The following is a 973-nucleotide window of genomic DNA, read 5'->3' as shown; positions in this document are numbered from 1 at the left end:
AGAGAGGCTGCCACGGAAGGAGTCCGGGGGCGGGGCCTAGCGGAGGGCGGGGGCGGGACCTGAAAGGGCGTAGGGACGCAGCTTGGAAGAGCGTGAGGGCGGGGCCCGGGAGGCGGGGCCCGGGAGGCGGGGCCCGGGAGGCGGGGCCCGGGAGGCGGGGCCGAGTAATTCAGAGTTGGGGTTCTGCAGCGAAGATTGAGAGAGCCGAGCTGACGCTTGTTTATCAGGCAATCCGGCAACAATTTAGCGGCGAGACTGTGCTTGTTTGAGCCTTAAGATACAGTTTGGAGACTGAGTTTAGGGGCTCTTGATGAGTGAGTGAATTCAGGAGCGATGTCTCGAAGACCAGAGAGGGAGCGAGTCTTCTCCCGCTAGGACGAGAATTTATGGATTGTTTTCATGAGCCTCGCGCCCCTTCTCCCAGGCCTGGGGAACCCTTTCCTCCAGAAGAAACTTCCAGAGGCACAACTGCACTCCGGTGCCTACAGTGGCCTCGGCACCGTGAGCTGTGGTGGAGATGTCATCTGCGAACCCGGCCCCCTGGAGTCCCCGACCGAAGCAGGTAACCTGGAGCCATTGGTGTGCCCCAGAACCCCCTCCCACTGCAACTCCGGAGCCTGCGAGCTTAGTGCTTGCACTCCCGAGGACTCAGGCATCCAGGCGCCCGCCTCCTCCTCCCTCAGGACTCAGGTAGAGGGACCACCACTACATTTTCCTTCAGTACCAAGATGTCTGGCTCCAGCCCCCTGAACCTCCCCGTCTCCGAGTCTCCAACCCCTTCCTCCTCCAGTACTCAGTCTACCGGTGACTCCTCCCCTTACCTTATTGTGGCTCCCAGACAATTCAGATCCCGAATTGGAGGAAGTCTCCGTGGAGGACCTTCTCGCCACTCCCCCTCCGAACAAGGAACCCGGGTGGACTCGCCGTAGGGTTTGGACAGCCCTCCAAGAACATGGTAATTTTGGGGAAATTC

General features: G+C 60.6%; 1 protein-coding gene across 1 annotated transcript in view; it reads left to right on the top strand.

Annotated features, from left to right (window-relative positions):
• The first annotated feature begins 333 nt into the window (after positions 1-333).
• Positions 334-973, top strand: part of TULP2 (TUB like protein 2) — a 7,459-nt gene continuing 6,819 nt past the window's right edge. Inside the window, exons 1-3 of the mRNA XM_007942995.1 lie at positions 334-370; positions 425-562; positions 839-955. Of these exons, the coding sequence (XP_007941186.1) occupies positions 334-370; positions 425-562; positions 839-955 (292 nt within the window). The remainder of the gene's footprint in view (positions 371-424; positions 563-838; positions 956-973) is intronic.

This window comes from Orycteropus afer, unplaced genomic scaffold (assembly GCF_000298275.1).
Source record: "Orycteropus afer afer isolate SDZICR_OR568_19922 unplaced genomic scaffold, OryAfe1.0 scaffold00099, whole genome shotgun sequence".
NCBI lineage: Eukaryota > Metazoa > Chordata > Mammalia > Tubulidentata > Orycteropodidae > Orycteropus > Orycteropus afer.
This window is presented reverse-complemented; position numbering and strand designations above follow the sequence as displayed.